General features: G+C 41.7%; 2 protein-coding genes across 8 annotated transcripts; one reads left to right on the forward strand and one right to left on the reverse strand.

The window, feature by feature from the left end:
• Positions 1 to 110: 110 nt before the first annotated feature.
• Positions 111 to 10,529, reverse strand: SHPK (sedoheptulokinase). Of its 2 annotated transcripts, XM_074922956.1 has the most exons (8): positions 10,339 to 10,529; positions 8,940 to 9,081; positions 5,976 to 6,159; positions 4,638 to 4,790; positions 3,349 to 3,524; positions 3,042 to 3,242; positions 1,772 to 2,167; positions 111 to 208 (listed from the first exon to the last, which is right to left on the reverse strand). In XM_074922956.1, exons 1-7 carry the CDS (start codon positions 10,513 to 10,515, stop codon positions 1,773 to 1,775), a joined length of 1,428 nt encoding a protein of 475 aa, XP_074779057.1. In that variant the 5' UTR covers positions 10,516 to 10,529; the 3' UTR covers positions 111 to 208; position 1,772. The 2 variants fall into 2 exon arrangements, with proteins under 2 accessions (XP_074779057.1, XP_074779056.1); XM_074922955.1 differs by lacking the exon at positions 111 to 208 and having other exon boundaries at positions 1,311 to 2,167.
• A 452-nt stretch (positions 10,530 to 10,981) lies between these two features.
• CTNS (cystinosin, lysosomal cystine transporter) lies at positions 10,982 to 19,374 on the forward strand. Of its 6 annotated transcripts, none has more exons than XM_074922958.1 (12): positions 10,982 to 11,107; positions 11,551 to 11,624; positions 12,615 to 12,650; positions 12,744 to 12,822; positions 14,050 to 14,134; positions 14,227 to 14,330; positions 15,339 to 15,470; positions 16,221 to 16,320; positions 16,434 to 16,553; positions 17,615 to 17,785; positions 17,997 to 18,114; positions 18,455 to 19,374. In XM_074922958.1, the coding sequence occupies exons 2-12, from the start codon at positions 11,561 to 11,563 to the stop codon at positions 18,583 to 18,585; spliced, it is 1,140 nt and encodes a 379-aa protein (XP_074779059.1). In that variant the 5' UTR covers positions 10,982 to 11,107; positions 11,551 to 11,560; the 3' UTR covers positions 18,586 to 19,374. The 6 variants fall into 6 exon arrangements, with proteins under 6 accessions (XP_074779059.1, XP_074779058.1, XP_074779062.1 ...); XM_074922957.1 differs by having other exon boundaries at positions 10,994 to 11,107; positions 11,548 to 11,624; XM_074922959.1 differs by lacking the exon at positions 10,982 to 11,107 and adding an exon at positions 11,258 to 11,293 and having other exon boundaries at positions 11,548 to 11,624.
• The last annotated feature ends 3 nt before the right edge of the window (positions 19,375 to 19,377 follow it).

A 19,377-nucleotide genomic window follows, 5' to 3' on the forward strand; every position in this document is an offset into this window, starting at 1 on the left:
AAACATCAGCAGCTGTGCTAGAGATCTTAAAGATGTATCCAAAGCTGGCCTGCAGGTCAGGGATAGTCTTGTCTTTGCTAATAGAACCTAAAACCAGGCCACAATTTTACCAGCTTCTAGAAACAAATACCACTTGATTTCACGGTTAACAGCATGCTGGAATAGTATTATCAACTCTTTTCTGTTATTCCATATAAAGGCAGATCTGCTGATACAAAAATATATTTTATTAACATAAAATGGAAAACAACATGTAACAAATTCAGACTTTTTTACAAAACTTTTAATTTAATCCACACTTTCTCTGTAATTCCTACATATGCCAATAGTTCCCTAAACATGGCATGGAATAAATGCATGGAGGGTGGGTGGAGGGAGATGGAAATTCATCCATCTCTAATTAAGATCTCAGAACAGCTTTCTCACTATAAAAATTAGCCATTCCTGATGTTGCTAGTGTGCAAGATAGTAATACATGCCCATATTTCAGTCAAAATACATGCTTCTAAGTAATGAAATAGGATTTAGATAGTTTTTCATGCTATCCTACTTACTTCCCAATCTCATTTGAGCAAAAAAGGTGTACATCCATCTTGGTTTAGCCAGATAAAGTATAAATGTTTTCACATTAAAATAGAGTGGGGAGACAAATAAATTTTAAGAGCGGGGGATTAAAACTTTGACATTTTAAGGGAATTCATATGAACAATACTTAACATTAAAAACAGCTTAGAGTCTAGCCTGACAGCTGCCTTAGTAAAGATCAATTTGGCATAATACATGAAGGGCAGAATCAGAAACAGCTTTGGATCAAATACACTAAAATAGCTAAGCACTATATTACAAGAACAAATGATTTTTTGCGAACCATCTCTCAAACTGCTAATTGTATCTGGGCTTAAAAGGGAAATCAAAGCTGAAAGAGATGAGTTGGGCTTTTGTAACTCTGAGTTTGCCAACTCCTCCAGTTTATCACAAATTCTGACTGTTTCACTTTACCAATCAAAAATCAAACAAAAAGTAATTATGTATGCCAAATAAGGAAAATAGTTACCGCACGCCCTATAAATGTATTTTCCACTTGGATATGAGCCCTGCATTCCAGTCATCTCCAGTCATGGTACAGGCCAGGCCCTTAGACCTTACTTCACTGCACTCAGCCTCAGTAGCCACAGAGATAATTCTCCACGTTTTATTTTGATTGTCTTGTCAACATTCAGGCCAAGGCTGTATTCTATCCTTTACAGAGACAACATGTAACATGTGAAAACTGGTAGTAATTTTATGCAAGAGACATTGAACTCCCCAAATGAGACTGACACCCTGGTCTCGTGCCTATACGTATGTATATTGTGAGACAGCTTAAGGACAAGAAGTCTCTCATGAAAGCATCAAACTAAGTTACAGACAGCTACTCATCTCTCCTAGTCCTTCTAAACGTATTTCCTACCAGGAAAATGAGCCTCATATGAAGTATCATTTTATGCAGAAAGTTAATGGATCTTTCCTAGTCGCTCAGTCAAACTTAATGTGATAATCATTTCTCATTTCACAAATGGGAATGACAGAGCAATGAAATGTGTACACCCAGAAGCAGAAGTGGACATTAAATGCAAGCATATTTTTTTTTCCACTGTAATGAGTGAGATGGCATGTTGAATAAAAGTCCAGAAAAAGTGAAGGAAGTGAAAGGAAACACTATACAGTCAGGAAGAAAAAAATAAATTTAAAAAAAAAAGCAGCTTCATCTCAGGCCATTCCAAACAATTACTTTATTTTCTGTGGAACATCACCATGGCAGCGCCCACAGCAGCATCAACATCCTTCCCATAAACCACAGGGAATGGAAAAATCCTTGCCAATTCCTGCCTCAGCACCTCGTTCCTGGCAAGGGCACTCCCACTCCCCAGAATCCTCCTCACTCCCATCTCCATCAGGTGCTGCACGGGTAACATGGAAGAGAGGTTTTCAATGATGCCATGGCACAGAGCTCTTGTAATGTGACCCAGGGTGAGGTCAGAGACAGCAATATTGGTCACTGATGCCAACTGCCCAGGAATGTGTCTCTCTCCAAATATGGTTGGGTGGATTGAGAGTTTGGTGGTGTTGTGGGCCAAGGCTGCTTCGATTATCTTTGTATAGATGGCAGACTTCTCAACCTGAAGTCCTGCAGACGGGAAATATCACATTAGTAATCTGAAGGGGTCTAGTGTATCTTACATGTGGAGACTTAAAATGGACAATGATCCACCTATTCAGCAAAATATTGTGTATCTTTTTCCATGTCCCAAAAGTAAATGTTTTTTTTCAAGTTTATGAACCACAGTTCCCCATCCAATTCTATCTAGAATTTGTGATACTAGAAACCTTTTTCTGATTATAGGAACTGCCTTTCTTGATAATACAGCTATTCCTCTTTGACTATAATGTGCTAAGTTACACAAAACATTTTTAAAGACGCTAATGGCAGAATCAGTGGCTGAACTGCACGTGAATGCAGAGTTCACTTAAGTACTCACTGAAAGAACAATTTCAGACCTTACTTCTGTATTGCAAAACTCAAGAGATTATTAAAAAAACCTGTGAAGACCATGTTCAAAGCAAAGCACTTAGAAGATATTACATGAATTTACGTCTTAAAATCCATTAGAGTGCTGCAAGCTATGCAGCAAAAGTCAACTGATCTAATCAAGGGACTTTTTTGGACTGCAGTCATACAAAATTAGAGGCTGTCCTTGAATCTGCTGACCTTTCCTTTTGAAAAACCACATGCAAAAAATAAATCTCTCGTATTCTTAGAACAAAAGAAAACCCAAAACCTAGAGGCAATGTGAATGTGGAGTCCAAGCATGACTGTCCTAACATGTTCATAAGCTTCAGCAGGAAATTCGAGAGATCAAGGAAGCATGACCTGAGAATTACATCCCTGCTCTCTATATGGCATGACAAAACAGCTCTAGGCTTGTTGCTTTGCCTCAGCTTCCTTGTACCTTGCTGATCAACCTCAATTTTAAGTTTAAACTATCCTTGAAATAGCTTACCTAGCTCTTCTGTCCACCGTGCCACCATGTCCACAAATGTTGCTAGCACACTGCCCCCGTTAAGTGATGCTGCCACTGCCAAGTAGTCACCATCGAAGTAGGGAAAATAAGTAACAGCTGAGGAAGAATCCGGTGTCTCTGGAGGCTGGAAACCCGGAGGCATTGAGACAGTCAGCTGAGCAGAGGTACTGATATTAAGAACTAGAATACAAAAAAAAAAAAAAAAAGAATAAAAGAAAATCAGTGTTTTACTAAGCTACCCTGGAGGACAATGACAAAACCAAGAAAGATACCAAAATGATCATACCTGCATCAGTCCTCTCAGTCAGACAGAAATAAACAGAGCATTGGAAATCTCCCAGGGCAATTCCTACTTTTGTTCCTTTGGGTATTCCATGCCATGCACAGATTGTCTTGCCTGCAATACTGCCAGGGTCTCCTACCTCTGGAAGCAAGTCCACAGGAAACCCAGATCTTTTCAATCTGCAATCAGAACAATAATATTGCAGGAAAGCGGTATAGGAATGTGTGGCATGACTACAAAGATCTCTTTGAAGTCACAGATAAACCTGGCCATACATTTGTGTCTGCTGGATTTATGGATGCTTTCACCTATTTAGAAAGCTTTGGCTTGGGCAGGGGCAGCATTCCAGTTCAACGGGCCGGGTAAACTAGAATAGTTTAGAAGAATAAATAGCTTTCCTTTATATGCAATCTGATTACCTGAGATTATACAGCAGTACATGTTCAGCAAGTGTAACCTACTGATGTCATACAGAGAAGCAGTTCCAAGGTAAACGGACAATCACAAAACCAGTAAAAAAATGCAACTTCTAAGTCTCAAAAAACTTTAAGTTGTCATGCAGTTAGTGGTTCAGAGCCAAATCACAAAGAGTTAAGTCCAACAAACACGTTACACAATCAACTGCAAGATACACTGCATTGCTACAGCAACACCACATTAGTAAATGTTCAGCAGGCCAAATGCAAGTTCCTGTCACTCTTTCATACCTTCATAAGCAGATCTTTCCACCTTGGAGTCCTGGCCTAACCTAAGCCCTGAAATATATAAGGCCTTAGCACTCAGCCCTGAAAGAGCCAATTATTAAAATAAATAATAAATAAACAAACTGATTCCTTAAGACTTCCTGTAGCCTAATAACTCTTACCTATTAGCACAAGTAAGTCTTAGTGGTTATGAAGGAGTTCAGCTGAAAGAACTAGAGAGTAATAACTCTCTTTTATCATCAGAGGTAACACGTTGGCTGCAGCACGTACTTGTCCATCCCATCCCACCACCCCACCACAGAAAAGGAGAGACCAGTTTGGTATACAGGGCCTCACTGACGAGTCTCTCAGCTCTGCTGTCTTAGGTATTTTTAAAAATACTGTGCCACATTTTGTATAATTTAAACACATATACCTTACAAACCAGAGCAAACTCTCAATAGTTCTTCAGTACAGGCCATTATTAATTACAAATAACTTTCAATCACTTTTTATCTGTACCACACTCGTTCTTAGGGCCCAAAGAGGTGTTCACGTTGCCTGATACAAGCAGCCCACAAAACCCCCTGAGTGACCTTTAGCACTTACATGTCAGTATTCCAGCTTTTGCTTCTGCAATTAAAATATCCCCAGCTGGCAGCATTCTGGACGGACATGAGTGGCTTCTTCAGGTCACACAACATGGCAACCACATAGTCATGGATAGTACCAGCTGCATCATAAGACTTCAGAAAATCTGGGCTTTTAAACATAACATTTTAAAAACAAAAACAATGAGGGTTGCTTTAAGGCAGTGGGAGCAAGATTACTTCCATTGCTACAGGGAACTTCAGACGTGTGGTGGCATCTAAAAATGAAACAGTCATCTCTGTGATCAACCTGCATTTTGTCGGTTTGTTTTTTTAAATGGAATTTGTTTTCCAAGCTGTTACCACAGCAGCAATCTCGTAATGGAAGATGGAGAGACGACAGCTCTAAGGAATGAGTTGTCTAGGTTCAAAAGCACGCCATTGCAAAAGTTACCAGGAATGTAGTAACTGCACAAAAAAAAAATGTCGCTTTGTTGATCCTGGAGCATTTGAGAAAAATAGATAAATTCCTGCAGTTGCTTTAGGATCCACAAATCATATGAATGGAAATGTACCAAATGGTGAAACAAAACAGGAACGAAACAAAGCTGCTGGACTCATGAGTTACACAGCTCTAAAGCAAGATCATGCCATGCTCCATTTATTTGCTGGACGCATTGGAAGAAACCAAGATCTAATAAGTTTTTCCCCATTTACTGACCCTGAACTCACTGCAGAGGAAGACATTGGCTCTTTGAGAAACATAGCATACTGCAGACGAAACTGAAGAGCAAATCTTGCTGATGTCAAGCCATAAGTGAAAAATTATATCCTCTGCAAACATGCCACAACAAAGCAGCCCATTCCTAACACCTCATAAGGATCTCAGTGTCTAAGGAGGGAAGGAACTGAAATTAATTTAGGGACTGTTTGTTTTAGCATCTGGCAGCAACCAGACAAAGCAACTCTGTTACTCTTTTAGGCATGCTTGCACTTTTCACAATCTGCACCAAGCAAAATTACAGTGTTTAAACCACATTAGCAGAGCTCCTCTGAGTGGTAGGTCAGACTAGAATTATTCTATGGTACTATGGCTTCTGTTACTATATGGTCAAAAGCTTTTCTTTTTATTAAAGAGTTCTATAGTATTTTTATGAGGTCAGAGACTCTTGTGTGCTCAGTTGCATATAGTTTATATTGAATACCGCTATTTTAAATATTCTTTGACTACTTAGTTAACATTACAGTTACAGAGAAAAGCAGCCCCTCAGCCTGTAGTGGCATTAACATGCTACAGGAATAGTAATTGTCACATAAATTCAAGATAAGAAACTGCCAGTGAAACAGGTTGATGTACCTCTTCTTTAAATACCAGTAGACTGTGGCACACCCAAATCCTGTAGCCAAGCTGATATGTGACTGTGGCAGAGGAAGAGAAGAGAGGAAGGTGGGACTGCAGCGGCCATCTTGCCAGGTAATGAGATGACTGACCTCCTCTGGCTCAAAGGTAGGGCCTGTATCACACTCTGTCCACTTGCAACCTGAAATACACAGTATCCAAGAAGTCCAGTGATTCCCTGCAGTGTAGCTTGCCTGACATTATTAATTTCTGGACACTTTTGGTCAAATATATTGGAAAAAGACCAGAAACAGAGACAGTAGTGACTGTAATCAATTTCATTAGTCATACTTTTCAGCCCTAGATAACATCATAATGCCAGTCATCCTTTGCTAAAATAGAGAATGATATCCAAGGCCTCCCTTCTCTATAAGAACTCCTAGTGCCTAGAGGAACAAGCAACTTGCACCATGAGATGTTAATGATACAACTTACAATAACAGGTGCACACACACACAAAATCACAATTTTGCTACGGGAGGTAATAAACTGATATGACAGCTTTTACATATAAATCTTAACTGGGATCTGCCACATCATGACCTAGTGAATGCTGTATTAGTAATGAACTGCTTATGATGGATAGCATGTAGTTTCATCACCTTTTGAGCCAAAGCAACAGGAAATCTGGATCTATATGTATTAAGCCATGGACTGCAAAGCACTAAAGAATATCCCTCTGCTATGCTACAAAACAGAGCTTCGCCGAAGGTAGAATAGGGTTTAAGTCAGTTTTCAGTTTTACCAGTCCAGCATGTTCTTTTTGACCCAAGAACACTATGCCTTTGATGAAACCTTCACATTCACGTGAAAGCCTCAGCTAAATTACAGCAACTTCTCAGCGCTGCGCAGAGCCTCCTCAGCAATGTCTGCTATTGCTCCTGCCCAGCTACTCCCTGCCCCGACACGCTCACCACAAGCAGCCCTGCAAAGGCAGCACACGGTCCTGTCAGAGCAGCAGACTGAGCAGAGGCAGAGCTCAAGCACTGGCATGTGATGTTTGCGAGCACATTTTGCTGGCACGGCTCTGGTCTCTGACAGCTACTGCTGTCCCAGGTGATGCCTGGCCACCGTGTGGGGACAGGACTGGCCACACGCTGTCACCTGCTGGCTCTAACTGAGGCAACCCTTTGGGTTTTGGCTGGGGGTGGGAGCAGTTTCAAGCTGTGCTGTTCCACTTGTCATAAAGGTCAGAGAAGAGATCCAGCTGCTTAACTGACTAGCACAAATATGGCTAAAAGAGTCTTTCTTGGGTTGGACACAGGGATTTGAAGTTACACTGACACAGTACAAAGCAGCCGTGAAAGTTGGGAAGTATTATGTGAAACATGCAAAGCAAACACGTAGTTTTTCTCGTTCCCTTAATTCCCTGTTCTGTCAAGTCTGTTTGAACTGAATTTCCAATCGGTTTGCTTTTCTAGTTTTAAATGGATTCTAAGAAATATGATTAACTATAAATCTAACTCTAAAGGATGCTATTAAAAATGTAATTTGTGTCCCAAAGTGCACGGATTCACTTAGTCTACTCAAGTGAGAGCAAACACCCTTTTTCACTTGATAGAAATGAAACAGAAGTGGCATGTGGCTTTAGGAAATAAAATATTAACCAATATGACATAAGAATCTATGCCTACTGTGAACCCATGAGGCTTTGTGATGCAGCCCTTGGGATAGCTGGAAAGTAAGCAACAGCTCCTTTGGTCCATCAGCCTGTGGATTTCTTTCTTTCTAATCATTTTAGTATTTAACATAAAATTACAGCCAGTAATGAATAGCATTATGTCTCTTAAAACAATTAAGGCTCTGACAGCTTTTGACAGGCAGTGACCAGCACTTTTGGGAAATCTGTTCTATGGCTTACAATAAATCTTTGCTTAATCTGCGTAACTCCTATTTATAAGACTTGTACAATTGCTCAGATGTGCACACCATAATGTAAAGAGAAAGAAGACACGTAACCACATTCTGAAAGCCTAAGACTTCAGGAGGTTTATACGATGTTAGTCAAGAAGATAATCCATCCCTATCTCACAGGGCTGGCTATCCAAGGCCTGATTCTTTCAAATGTCCTCATTGTCACAAAGATTATCTGAATATTTGCACTATCAAGCCTCATGTGACTTTTGTTTCTGAGGTCTTGGCCCTTCATTCTACAAGCAGCTAAGTATTCAGAATCACAACCATAATCCTTTTTTAATTATTACTAACACGCATAAGCAGCAAGATGAACGCAACATAACAGTCTATGACTTGCTAGGAAAAAAAAGGGGGGGGGGGCAAAGAAGGAAAGAAAAAAAAAGACTGAAAACACCATTTAGCAAATTTAAGTTTTTCTCCTACTGTACTTTCAAACAGCATTTTAAAATAGCATAGGAATACTCACTATTGGATAGCTACTGCTATGTACATGCTAACATAAAGATCAAGCATAGCTTATTTTTCCAGGCATACACAAAACTGCTAATACTGCTACTGCAGAATCATTAAATCATTAGAGGATATTGAGATACTGGGAACAGCTAATTAAGTGTTTTGTGAGGTGAGTAACACCCCCCCATCCCCCCCGCTATTTACATGATTCAGAAGTTCTTTAAACTGGCAGCAGATAGCATATGATGGACAAGCAATTAGCAAGCCACAAATATGTTATTCTTCTTTCATATTAATAATTGTGCTGACTCTGCAGGGATCTTGTAAAACTAAATTCTTCAACGAATCTGTGTAAACAATATGGTCAATTATAGGCAGTAGCTGAAATTCCAGTAGTTAAAGCAATATTCCCACAGAAGATGATCTTCTGTTAATTCTGTTTTACATAAGACCAAAATGAGCATGCAAGTTTCCTACAGATCGCTTCGGTGTTAAAAATTTACTTTCTGCATCATAATACTCTGAACAGGAATGTCAAAGGATTAACGTTACCTTTATCTTTTTTCCAAAATACAATCCCATGCATTTGTCCTGAAATGCCAATGTGACTGACTCTTTGAAGCTGCTGCTGAGGTAGAGCAGCAAGGCATTCATTCAATGCTTTTATTATTTTCTGGACATTCTGCTCCATTCCCTGTAATCATAAAGCATTATTCTGAGCATGAAACCATTAGGATTCACTCAGTGTATTTATTAAACAAGGCTACTCTAGTCTGAAGCTAAGAACAGAATTCATTTAGCTTAATAGCGTATATTAGAATAACATTCACTATTAAACTGAAAAAAAAAATTGCAAAAAACCCCACAAAACCACAAAAACTGAAAACTGATAACAGCAAGTTGAGATTAAGATAACAGCCTCTTAAACTGAAGCCAAACAATTCTTAATTTCCTAATTTACCATACTGAACTATACCTTTTAAAAAAATCCATTAACGCTCACTACACGCTTTCATTAGTTCACCTTATATATTGCCCTTCTTTTTCCTCCCAAAGAAAATTATCTGTGTGTTCTGACTGGCACGCAGTCTCCCTTACATTCCTCTAAATCTCCACTGTATATACTCACTGTTGATTTTGGTGATACTGACACTTTAATTCTGGATACTTTATTCCTAGAACTGCCCAGCAAACCAATGTACTCAGCAAACTGCCCCAACCATGCCACAAGAGAAGCTGTATTCCACTTTTCACACTTTTGAAGATTCAGATTACATTGTGACAGACCCATATGAAGATTATAAGCAGAAGTATTCAAATATAGTCTACATATAGACATGAAATAATCTGATCATACATGCTTTTCACTGCAGAAACACAACTGTAGAGAGGAGGCTTAACCTGTTTGGTATCTTTTCTCAGAAATTAGCCCCTGGACTCATTATAATACTAGGCCAGAGGAATGTTGATATGTGTTTTTTATGATTCTAATTCATCCTTTCTTAGGCTGACCAACACAATGAATGTAAAGATCTTTAACAGGAGCACATGTTCCTGGTTATTTCCACGGGGAATTTCCAGTTATGATTCCATCTCACATTAAAGTGCAAAATACCCTTTCCATTGGCAAGCAGTTGCTGTTTCGGGACTGGAAGCATCAAAGACAAGGTGATGGTTCATTGGAGAATAGTTTTAGATTGTCTTTACTACTTTTCAAACCCTGGGTCTTAAAACAAGCTGCTCCACTTGACTTTCTTGAACAGTAAGCAGAGAGCATTTTAATTCTACTTTCAGACATTCAGACACATGCAGCAACCATCTCCATCATTCTAAGCACAAAAACAACCCAGGAAAGCCACTGAAGTCTGCATAACATAGCAACACAATCCAGCCACGACAAGGCAAGGCTGGTATCCTGAAATTGCCAGCAGTGCTATCTGCCACCCCTTACCTGTGGTCCAGCTTCCAGGCTACTGGTGTGTGCCTGCGTCTCCCTGGAGCAGCTCTCAGCCACCACCTGCCCTTGCTTTCCCCTTACCAACAGAGCGGCCTTAACCGAGGTCGTGCCCAGGTCTATGCCCAGCACACAGGCAGGAGCAGGCCCGCCTGCCACCTCGCTGCCCGCCATAGGCACAGGGAGAAGGGATTGCTTTCACTTTCACCACCACGAAGGGGTCTCTCTACGTGGCGGCCAAACCAACACCCACTGCGCTGAGCCCCACACTGCTCCTTGCTTTCTCTGATCAGAAAGCCTCCTCAAGAGCCAAGGGTCCTAAGGGCACAGACAGCGTGGGCTCCCACCCCAGCGTCACGCAGGGACTGGGCAGGCTGTGCTGGACAAGCAGCCTGGACTTTGCCCTCTGGTTGAAAATGTCTCCTCTCAGCAGTACCTGACCACTAACCCTCCATCTTCACCATGACAAACCGTCCCTTCTCCAGCCCTCCCCGGTGACCTGCGCAGCTTTAAACGAATCACCAACAAACAACCAAAGCGACGAGGCCTCCCTCCTTCCCTCCTCTCGCAGCTCGCCCTCCTCACAGCCTCACCGGCACCAGCCCAACGCCCAACCCGCTCCGCCACACCCAAGATGGCAGCCGCGGGCGGCCACACCACGCGCCTTGGGCGCTGGGCGGGGAGTTGAGAGGCGGCGGCCTCACGTGAGAAGCTGAAAAGGGAAGAGCCGGGGCTGTGCGGGAGTGAGCTGCGGCGCTGGAAGGAGGTAGGCGCCTTTTCCTCAGCCCTGCTTCCTCAGGATTAGCGTATCCTAAAGCGTGGGGTGGCCCCGCTTCACCGTCCCTCCTGAGGGGAAGATGGCGGGGACTACAGCTCCCAGCGTGCACCGCGCTGCCGGCGGGGGGGCCATGGCGGAGGCGCGGTGTCTGCTGAGATTTGTAGTCCCGAGCGGGTGGGTGAGTGGGATTCCTCAGCGGGGTGGCAGCGGGATAAACTGTGAGGTAAAGATGTCCCCGGGGAGGTCTGGGCAGGCAGAGGGACTATAAGACTTCTCTTGGGGTGCTGGGGGTCCCTCGGCTGGGCCGGGCCAGGGGCCATGGTGCTGGGGGGGGAACAGTTTGTAGGGAGCTGCTAGCTGAGGGGATGGGCTGGTGCCCCCTCAAAACGTGTGGATCCTGAACAAAGGCTTCTTCCCCACTTTTTCAGCAGCTTTTCCACCATGAGGATGCAATACCTGGCGCTCGCTCTGCTGCACCTCTCACTCGTGCTGCTGAGGCCTTGTGGTGAGTGTTTGGCCATCCCAGCTTGGGCCCACAGGGCCTCCTGGGCGGGGGCCAGCTCTGAGCTGGTACAAGGTGGAAGAGGGCTGCTCTGCAGTCTCCCCGGTTATGCCTCTCTGAGGGAGACCTGCGCCATGCTTCCCATCAGCTCTTCTTCTTTCCCATGCTACCTTTGACTTGGTGTGCTCAGACACAGTGCTGTGCTGTTGTGACAGGGCACCTGCCTTGTGCTCTGAACTCACCTCTGCAGAAGCAGATTAAACACTATCTGGGGTGCAGCCAGTGATGAACTGGGGAGCTCTCCTGCACTTAAATAACTTCTTAAGAACACTGTGTAATGCAGGCATCAAGAGAAAAAAAAAACCCAACAGGTTGCCCTGGATGCCTTATCTTTCAATTTCTGTATTATTTTTATATAGCTCTCTGTTCTTCCTGTCTCTTGTGTCCTTTAAACATACAGTGAATAATATAAACTTGGATTCTAAATGTCAAAACTGTTGACACACAACCAGCTCATGGCTTTGATATCTGTTGGATTGGCACTTGGAATCTTGGCCTCCCCTAAAACATGGTGTGGCACAACGTAGCTAGATTGTTGTGAAGTGTACCCCTTAATAGCAGTATTTCAGGGTGCTATAGTAAGGTGCTTGTGATTCCTGAAGTGTTAAAATAGTAAATGTACATTCTCTTGAACTTCTGGGTACCTGGTTTGAATTTTTGACCCAAGAAGCAATTTTAAACTAAATATTTGGCATTTGCGACTTCTAAGTTACTAGGATCACATCAAGAAACAATTAGTGTGGGTTGCAATTATCCTTATAGTCTTCTCTTGGCATGAACTTTTGTTGCGCTTCAAATATTTGAATTCGTTTCTTGCAACACATTCAAGTGACAATTGTTTACTTCTCTTTAAGTTGTTTAGTCGCCTTGAGATAAGCTGTACTCCCTTTGATGTTTATCAAGTGTACTAATTTTGTTAATCTGACACTGCAGGTACCAATGGACAAAATGACTCTATCACGAAAGAAAGTAGGTAGTTCTTTTGAAGGAGCTATTCATCATCCATAGTAATTGAGATTTGTGTAGGGTTTTTTTGGATGTTTGGCTTTTTTTCCCCCCCAGATGGAGTCGTCGTATTGTCTGTCCCTGAAGTGGTTTCATTAGAAAGTGGAAGTTCAACAAATGTCACTATCTTTCTGAGGTAAAATTGCGATTGCGTCTTTACTGTCCCTTTGTAACGAGGGACAAGCAAGTGGGTAGGACTTGGCTGTATACTTAAGAATTTCCTGCAGGCTCAGTGAATTGTTCATACAAAGTGAATCTCATTGGTGTGACTGGCCACTTCTAGACTATTATACTGCTTAGTGCAAGGATGCACCAAGATAGTGCAGCATTTTCATAAACAGCTTTGTATTGTTGGCTTCTGACAGTAGCCTATGTCATTTATGTGAAAAGTTGAGCAGGAAAAGCTGTTTTATACTGTCTATCCTATATTAGCTTATTGAATCTCTTCCATAAATGAACTTATGGTTCCTCCATTTTTAAAAATTGATGCTTGAGAGACTCGTGTTTCCTAGAAGCAGCAACAAAAAACTACCAAGCAAAGATAACTTGTCATTTCTAGCAAAGAAATGCAGTTACTCTGCAGTGGGAGCTGATGGACCTTAGTGTCATTGTTTAATACAGTGCATTGTTTACTCATGTTTCTGCTGTGTCAGCCTCTTCCCAGGAAAGGATTGTTAAACACATGCACCCTTCCCCTTTGGGATCTTAAAGTCCAAGTAAAGGGAATAGATGAAAATGTAAGAATTATGATAAAGAGGAAAATACCAAAACATGGCTGCAACAGTCTAGAACTTTATTTTTACAAAGAAAGATGTGGTACTGGAACCTTGTTCATGGACAAGTATGGGCATTTGAACCTTATGATATTTTAGGTACTGCTGTGCAATTAAACCTCCTGGGCAGATGCTCAGTGGAGTTCTCAGGGAAAGCTGTACAGAGCTGTGTCACTTAGAGGGTTTTTATTTTAGAGGTTTTTGGTTTTGTTTTACTGCACTGCTATAACGTCTGTCCCTCATCACCCCAAGTACATGTCCATCACTTCTGCCCCTCTTTACCAGCAAAGGGGTTAACAAGTGCAGTGATAGGATTTTGGTGGCAATGACTCTGCCACTTGTTTGGAGAAGGAGGTAAAGTGTGGCCATCTAACTGTCTAGTGCCCATCACTAGTTCAGAGAAAAGAAGTAGTACAATGCTAATATACTTCGGTGCTGATGTTCCTCAGAGTACCGGTAAATACTGCTGAACGTGAACTGCTCAACGTGTTTGCAACAGGTGTGAGGATTTGGCAGATACACTCATGCAGCCGGGAAGCAATCTTTGTAAACACTGGCACCAGCCTGACTTGCTTTTTCTGCCTTCACAGGGCTCCGCTAAATGAGACACTGGTGATAATGCTTAATATTACACACTCCTCAAAACACAGCACCATTATTGAACTGCCCGATGAAGTAAGTGACAGAACAAAGTTCGGACCTTATGCAAAAGCCTTCTGTTAGCATGGTGCAATTCTCCTCTTTATTTTCTCCACTTTGCCTTGCAGGTACAATTGCCTGCAGGTCACACTAAAGCAGACTTCCAAGTGAAAGCAGAGGATGTTGGACAAGTAACAGTTTATCTTTATACCGTTAATTTCAACTTAACTGGGTGAGAAACCGGTTTTTAGTTCCACTTACTATCCTACAGCTTCTTAAACTTTGGGGTAACTATTCCCTCATTAATAGTTAAATAGTTAATGGGATATGGGTGGTATGTAGGTGAGAAGATGTGGTGACCCTCCAGCAATCCCCAAGGTATTCAGATAAATACAGGGTATGGTAGCAGAGTGATAGCCTTGGTATCTTAGATTTCATTACTAGATGACTCTGAGCTCTTCTGGCTCCTTAGTCTGGTTTTAATAACCCCTTCCGAAAGTATCAAAACTACGTATCAACTTTTCTGATCTGGGAAGCATTTGGTTGTAAATAGATGCTATTCTTACTGTGCAAAACTTGTTCTGGAGTGCTAATAGCCTGATGCAGCTGTGTGCCCATGTCACTACCATGACATACTGGTGTTTTGCTTTCTAGTAGTTGCTATAGGTAGTTGCTTTCTAGTTAGGGGAGCCCTCATGGATGCCAGTCTGCCTTATAGGACAACAGTCCAGCAAGATGGAGAAAGCTGGATTGTATTTGCTTGTTGCCCAGATGCTACTGAACAACAGGATACTCTTGGTTTAGTTCCTCATTTTGCTTCTGCTTTTAAGATTCAAAGCAAATGCGAGTGGTAAGCACATGAAAGGCTCAACAGGACAGGCATGATCTTGAGGGTTTGCTGACAGTGTGAAAAGTGAAACTCTGCTCTTGCATAACAGACCTCATGCTAAGAGAGTGGAAGCCGTAGGCACACAATGACCTTTTTGATGATTTCTGTGGTAAAAGAATGGAAGGAGGGAGACAAGAAGGAAAGGATAGGTTAGTAGGAGTGGGAGATGCCCTAAACATAATAAGGACACTAAAGAAAAGGGGAGCAACTCTACTGAAACAAATTCTGAATCTTTATTGTCTTGTCTCAACATCAGGACTGTTTTTTTTTTTTCTCTCAAAGCAGAACAAGGGAAAATCTGCTGAAAAAAGTATGGACAAATTAACTAATTCTGTTTGCATTAACCATCAGACCTAGGATTCAATTTCAAGTGATTCATAGCGTCATAGTGAGATATGCTGATGAAGTGATTGGCTGGATCTATTTCCTCGCCTGGTCTATCTCCTTCTATCCTCAACTCTTCGAGAACTGGCGACGAAAGAGGTAAAGAGACTTAAGATGTGTTTGCAAGTCACTTAAGCACTTCTGCAAATCATTTTCCTAGCTTCAGTTACATCCATCTTGGCTATTTGATATGCATGGAAAGATGGGGCAGGGGGAAAAGCAAGGCAAAGATAGAGCCTGAATAAATGCAGCCCCAGTGGGATTTTATGCATGCAGGTCAGAGGAAACTAGGTGCAGCTTACAGACATCTAATCCTATGTTTTGGCATCCAATACTGATTTGTGACAGAGGAGACTTCCTCATTCCCTTTGGTGTCATGTTGTAGATCATCTGGCTGAGCCGATTTGTGATGACCACCTTCAAAGATTATTTACCTTTATAAACTGCTTATCAGACAGTTCCTTGCAATGTTGTTGTTAGGCCAGCTCCCTTCAAATTAAGGGACTGTAAGTAAAAACATTATTATATATGAAAACTAAAGCATTTGTTTTGGCAGAGATGCACTACTGCTTCTGTGGGTTCAGGCTGGGGTGGTTTTATCAGACTAGGTGAGCTCACGCAGTTAAACAGCAGGGACACAACCTTGTCAGTGAGAGCAGTTGTGAGTACCAGTGCATGGCCTGTGAGAGATCTCACCTTGCTTTCTGGTGAACTCACAGCATCATGTTGTCACAATGCCTGCAGCTTTGGCTTACATCAAAAATTGCCTATAAATTGGTACATTCTAGTGTCAAGTTGTCCTTGCATATTTCTTATATTTTATTTTTTTTTTTTCCCCCCCCTTGCTAGTGTTGTTGGACTAAGCTTTGACTTTATAGCATTAAACCTTACTGGCTTTATAGCATACAGTGTGTTTAATGTTGGACTCTTCTGGATTCCTTTGATTAAGGTAAGCATGATTATCTCTTAATACTTGCTGGGGGTGGGGGGTGGGGGGGTGGTGTGTCTGTCTACAGAAGGGAGTTAAGGCATTTGGCTGGTTCTGGTTTCTCTTACATCTAGGAGGAATTCTTAGTCAGTTATCCCAGTGGGGTGAACCCTGTGGCCGTCAATGATGTTTTCTTCAGTCTCCATGCAGTAGCTGTGACTCTCCTCACTGTAATTCAGTGCTGCATCTATGAGGTAAGTGCTGGACTGACCTGTCAGCTCTGCCTGAGCTCCCTCTGCCAGATGCCTCGCCTCTCACCATCCCCTTTTGGGCTCCAGAGTCCTCACTGCTCTTGCACTGGCCTTTCAAGAAGTCAGGCTTTGCAGTCCAGCTGCCTTCATCTTCCCTGAGCTAGTAGCAACTCCAGTAAGCTTAGCTACTTCAGCCTCATGGATGAGCTTATAAGTGAACTCAGTAGGGACTCAAAACAACTAAGGCAAACACCCAAGTTCATGAAGTTCCCAAACAGATGCCTAGCCTGCACACAGGTTACAGCTTTACACAGTACAAATGCTGGTATGTGCTTTCCTGTCTCCTCACTACTGGGAGCATTCTTCAAGCTAGGACAGGTCCTTAGGGATTCCCTGCAATTCAAACTTTCAGCTCTGTTTCAACTTCTTTTCTCCTAAAACAGCTGCAAGGACCCTTTTGTAATGTCTACCCTTTTTTTGGGTTAGACTGATTGTAATAGTCAGCTGTTTCTTTAATCCCTATTGTAAAAGCCTCTGATCTGAAAGTTGACTTTCTCTAGACAGTAAGTATTTATGTTTTGGGGTACTTCCTACAGTGATGCTAAACTTAAGACTCTTAACAGCCCATTTGTCACCACTGCTAGGTGCCAGTCTTTTCTAGTGAAGAATTAAAGGCAACCATGAATCTTTTACCATAATGGCATTAGCAGACTTTTGCATATATAGAAATTCTTGATATTATTAAATTGAACTCAGGAAGTTTAGAGATGTGTCACAGATAATGGCTATCACAAATACTCAAAAATACTGCCACAGTATTCTTTTCCACTTACCCATGAACAGTAGTGTTCCAAATGATTGAATATCGCTCATCAGCTCTTACAAACCTACAGCTGGTTGCTGTAGCACTCATTTAATCTTAAAATTCCCTTGTAACAGTTAGGCTCATACCACAACAACAGGTCTGGATGGTAACCTTGTGTAGTCCTGAGCATATTCTGTATCTCTGTGTCTGAGGATGTATGACCTGGGTCAGTCTAAGTGTATCTGCATTTCTCTTTCAGAGAGCAGGTCAGAAAGTATCCAAAGTTGTTGTTGGACTACTGGCACTTGCATGGATCTTCACATTTACGATACTCTTTCTTGCTGCAGCTGAGGAAATGACATGGCTACAGTTCTTATTTTGCTTCTCTTACATTAAGTTAGCAGTCACACTGATAAAATATTTTCCACAGGTAAATCTGAACTTTTCTGCTTTTATAGTATGTTCCTGTCATCCTAAGCCTGTAGTGTAAGCTCTTGAAAGTCTGACTAGACTAAACCAGCAATGACTATTTAAGTCTTTTAGTGACAAAACCAGTGTAGTTACACAAGAAGTCTTCTTAAATGTTAATCTCAGAACTGCTTGTACATGACCTGCTGACTGACTTCTTGTTACACCCCCAGGCATACATGAATTTCCGTCGGAAGAGTACTGAGGGATGGAGTATTGGAAATGTATTACTGGACTTCACTGGTGGAAGCTTCAGCCTTCTCCAGATGTTTCTTCAGTCATACAACAATGGTAAGGCTGGAACTGAGGTGGTAGGGCCTTTCTTAATGGGGTGGGAGAATCCTGCTACAAAGCAGATATAAACTGGTAGGTTATCTTAGGACAATGTTCTCCCGAGCTGCTGTTACATTAAGAATAAAGAATCTGTTAATATTTGAGACAGAAAATGAAAGTCTGAAGACACCACAGGAACAGTTATTAATTAGCTTTGCATAAGATGTACACTACACTCAGTCTTAAGGTGTGTCTAAGCAGTCCAAATAATAACCATGAACTTCTCTAATATGTACAGCATGACCTTCTAGTCTTTACACTCAAGTTAATCTAAACTCTCTAATTTTGTGTTTGACAGATCAATGGAAGTTAATCTTTGGAGATCCAACCAAGTTTGGCCTGGGTGTCTTTTCCATTGTCTTTGATATTGTTTTTATGGTCCAGCACTACTGCCTTTATAGGAGACAAGGGTATGAACGTTGTGAATAACATCACTTGTGAAGACAACAACTTTAAATTGAACTTGCCCCTCCCCTGGCTGAGGGCTTTCAAGATGCCAACTGCCAGTTACTAGAAATGCAGATTCTGATCTCTGGTTTTACTCTGATACTCTCTGGTATGGAATACAAGCTGTTGCCTTGCCAAATGCTGACTGCCAGATGCCTTAAAGGACAACAAGCTCTCCAGCCACCACTTGGAAGACTCATGCCTGTTGAAGCTGCAGACAGCTTAGCATGAGCTGTCCAAGCAACATGTGGCAACGTTAACAGGGAAGAGAAAGACCAGAGTAATGTCTTTCTGACTGGAAGCAAAGCACAAAGAGCCAAGTTCTGGCTTCCAAAAATCTGAGATGATGTTTAAGCAACCACTTAATATCTTAATGTAATGACCAAAGACTGTCTGTATCGAAGTGCTGCTGCTGACTCCACAGACAGATCACAGTAAAACACCACTCAGGTTGGCTGTTAACAGATGTAGTGGCACAGAAAAGAATAATGAAGTTAGTAGCAAATAATACATGAATATTAGGACCTGAGCTCTTTATTAAAAGAAAACTAAGAAGCAGAAACTATTCTTATCTCACTAAAAGATCTTTCAAAGGTGCTAAGGCAAATGCTCAGATTTATCTGAATACTTCTAGTGCACTAACTTCATTTTGCTCAGTTCTACTGACATGCCTTGAATCCTAAATGGTGGATGGTAAAGATTAAAGATTTATCAAAGAGATTATTTTTAAGTGTATCATGTTAACAGCCCCATAATTAAACACATTTTTGTTCC

This window comes from Athene noctua, chromosome 19 (assembly GCF_965140245.1).
Source record: "Athene noctua chromosome 19, bAthNoc1.hap1.1, whole genome shotgun sequence".
Lineage (NCBI taxonomy): Eukaryota > Metazoa > Chordata > Aves > Strigiformes > Strigidae > Athene > Athene noctua.

Bases quoted from the DNA above. Each gene is read 5' to 3' on its own strand.
- SHPK (XM_074922956.1), bottom strand. From the start codon at position 10,515: ATGGCGGGCAGCGAGGTGGCAGGCGGGCCTGCTCCTGCCTGTGTGCTG. The intron at 6,160-8,939 runs GTAACGTTAATC...TGTGTATTTCAG, and splicing joins ATTTTGGAAAAAAGATAAAG to GTTGCAAGTGGACAGAGTGT. The intron at 2,168-3,041 runs GTAAGCTATTTC...TCCCGTCTGCAG, and splicing joins ACGGTGGACAGAAGAGCTAG to GACTTCAGGTTGAGAAGTCT.
- CTNS (XM_074922958.1), top strand. From the start codon at position 11,561: ATGAGGATGCAATACCTGGCGCTCGCTCTGCTGCACCTCTCACTCGTG. The intron at 17,786-17,996 runs GTAAATCTGAAC...TTACACCCCCAG, and splicing joins TGATAAAATATTTTCCACAG to GCATACATGAATTTCCGTCG. The intron at 18,115-18,454 runs GTAAGGCTGGAA...TGTGTTTGACAG, and splicing joins TCTTCAGTCATACAACAATG to ATCAATGGAAGTTAATCTTT.